Genomic DNA, 2,459 nt, shown 5'->3' on the forward strand with positions numbered 1-2,459 from the left:
CTCACAGGAAGTCCGGGGGGCCCGGTGGCGCCAGGGTATCCGGGCTGCCCTGGAGGTCCCTGCACGGGAGGAGGAGGATGCTGAGCCACCCGCAATGCCCCTGCCAGGTGCCCAAAGCCCACGGGGCACCGATGTCCCCCCTATCCCCTCCTCCCACACCACTCACCGGCTCCCCTTTGGCTCCAGCAAGTCCAGTGGGGCCACGTTCCCCCTGGAGACCCTTGGGAGGGAGAGGAGAGGAGCTGCAGGGGGGTCCTGCAGCCCCTGCCCAGGGCTGTGCCCACCCGGCAGCACAGCCAAGGACATGGGCACAGCCCATAGGGACTGGGATCTCCACCAGCCCACACTGGTCCCAGCCTGCGCAGCACCTCCGGGCACTGGGGAGGACCTGCTCGATGTCCGAGCGTGCCCGGGTACGTTCATACCCAGACACAGGTCACTGCTGCCCATGTCCCCATGCAGGACCCACGGGCAGCACTGGAGCTCAGCCCTGGGGGGCTGTGTGGGGTGCCCAGCTCCAGCACCCCAGCCACTGGACACGCTTCGGCCCACAGCTCCAGCATCTGCCACCCGCTGCCTCCCCGTCCTCCCATGCACGGGTGACATGGGTGACAGCCATGAGCCCCTGGGCTCCGTGTCACTGGGGCGGGTTAGTGGGGTGACGCGGTGCCGGGGCTGCACAGGACACGCTGGCACACCGCAGAGCGACGACCCACATGGACCACAGAGACAGACCCACAGACACCCACACAGACCGTGGTGTTACGGTGACATTAGTGGACAAGGGGACAGGAGCAGGAGGGCAGGATCCTCCAAGAGCCACCGGCACGGCCCCACCACCTGCGAGAAGGGAGCACAGGCAGGAGCAGGAGGATGAGGATGAAGATGGAGATGATGATGGAGATGACAATGAAGATGGAGATGGAGGCTGGCTGACCCCAGAGGAGCCAGGGATCAGGGGAGGATGAACCCAGGCAGCTCCAGCTGCATGGGGTGACCCCTTCTGGCCTCCGCAAGGAGAGTCTCTGGGGGTGCCATTGGTGCACCCAAGCCCACCCTGTGGGAGCTGCAATGAGCCACAGGCACCAAAACGGGGCTGCAGGTCCCCAGTACGTCGAGCACAACCCTGAACCAAGCTGGGTGCCGCAGCAGCAAAGGACCCCGACACAGGGCACCGGTGACAACTGCATTGGGGCTAATGAGAGCCAGCACCAGGTCCCTGAGCTCAGGAAGGTCATTCCCAAACGTGCAGACCCCAGCTCCGCTGAGTGCCCTGCATGGGGATGGAGGAGATGGAAATGGGAGGATGGAGATGGGGTGGAAGGGAAGGGGCCGCGGCTGCTCCCAGGGGGTACAGGGGGGGACACAGCCAAACCAAGCGGCAGCGACAGAGGGCACAGAGCAGAGCCGTGCTGGGTCCTTACGGGCAGTCCGGGTGCGCCAGGCGTTCCAGGAAAGCCTGGGGGGCCCTGAGGGGAGAAACAGGGAGGTCACAGCCTGGACACGGCTCCGGGGAGCCTGGGCTGAGCCCTGGGGGTGCTGCAGAGTGACCAGGCTTCTGCTCCATCTTCAGGTCGGCAGCGCCTTCACCTCCATCTCCAGCCTCGCCGGGGGACAGCCACGCTATGCCGCACCTCTGCCCATCACTGTGGCCTCGGGGCAGGGCAGCAGGGTCCCTTGGTGACTCGCAGTGGGGGGCTGTAAGCCCCCCAGGTCCATAACATGAATCCCACACAGCCCAGCAGCCCCTCGCCCTGGGCAGGGCTACTTACAACAGGCCCGGGTGGCCCTGGGGGTCCCCGCAGTCCTGGTGAGCCCTGGGGAGAGATGGCGGTGACAGATGTGACCATGGCCAGGGGATGGGGATGGGGACAGGGACATGGCCTGGCTCCAGCTCCCTGGGACCAGCCATGGGCACCATGGGCACCAGGAAGGGCAGGGATGGCAGGGGGGGGTCCAGGGGAGCAGGTCCAGGAGAGTGCACCCACCTGCTCGCCTCTCTCGCCGGGGATGCCCGGGGTTCCTGGCAGCCCAGGGTCACCCACGCAGTCAGGGCTGTCACCCTATGGAGAGCAGGGACACGTCAGGAGCCAGGACCAGCTCTGCCCATGGCCAAACCCCACCAAGTGCCCCCCCCAAGCAACCTCTGCTCCCCACAGCCCCGGCTGCTCCCACAGCAGGGGTACAGGGCTGTGTCCTGCCCCAGCAGGAACCACCCTGGGGATGGGGTAGGGGGGTCAGTTTGGGGTAGCGGCTCAGCCCCACGCTTCACTCACCCGAGCCTCCTCTGCTCTGGGGAACTGGGCAAAGCACTGGAAGAAAACCCAGGAGTCACCGGGGGATGCCCTGCAGGGATGCACTGGAGGGGCACAGAGCTCCGCATCCCCGCATCCCGCACCCCTCGGGCGCTCAGCACCCTCTGCTGCACGGGACAAACCCATCACCCACCCCAGGGACCC

At 66.7% G+C, this 2,459-nt stretch overlaps 1 protein-coding gene across 1 annotated transcript in view; it reads right to left on the minus strand.

The window, feature by feature from the left end:
• Positions 1-2,459, minus strand: part of EMID1 (EMI domain containing 1) — a gene marked incomplete at its 5' end in the record, with an annotated part of 3,446 nt that overhangs the window by 736 nt on the left and 251 nt on the right. Inside the window, 6 exons of the mRNA XM_010192035.1 lie at positions 6-59; positions 167-220; positions 841-932; positions 1,425-1,469; positions 1,989-2,063; positions 2,277-2,312. Coding sequence (XP_010190337.1) covers positions 6-59; positions 167-220; positions 841-932; positions 1,425-1,469; positions 1,989-2,063; positions 2,277-2,312 — 356 coding nt within the window. The remainder of the gene's footprint in view (positions 1-5; positions 60-166; positions 221-840; positions 933-1,424; positions 1,470-1,988; positions 2,064-2,276; positions 2,313-2,459) is intronic.

The sequence above is a fragment of the Mesitornis unicolor genome, unplaced genomic scaffold (genome assembly GCF_000695765.1).
Source record: "Mesitornis unicolor isolate BGI_N332 unplaced genomic scaffold, ASM69576v1 scaffold35639, whole genome shotgun sequence".
Taxonomy (NCBI): Eukaryota; Metazoa; Chordata; class Aves; order Mesitornithiformes; family Mesitornithidae; genus Mesitornis; species Mesitornis unicolor.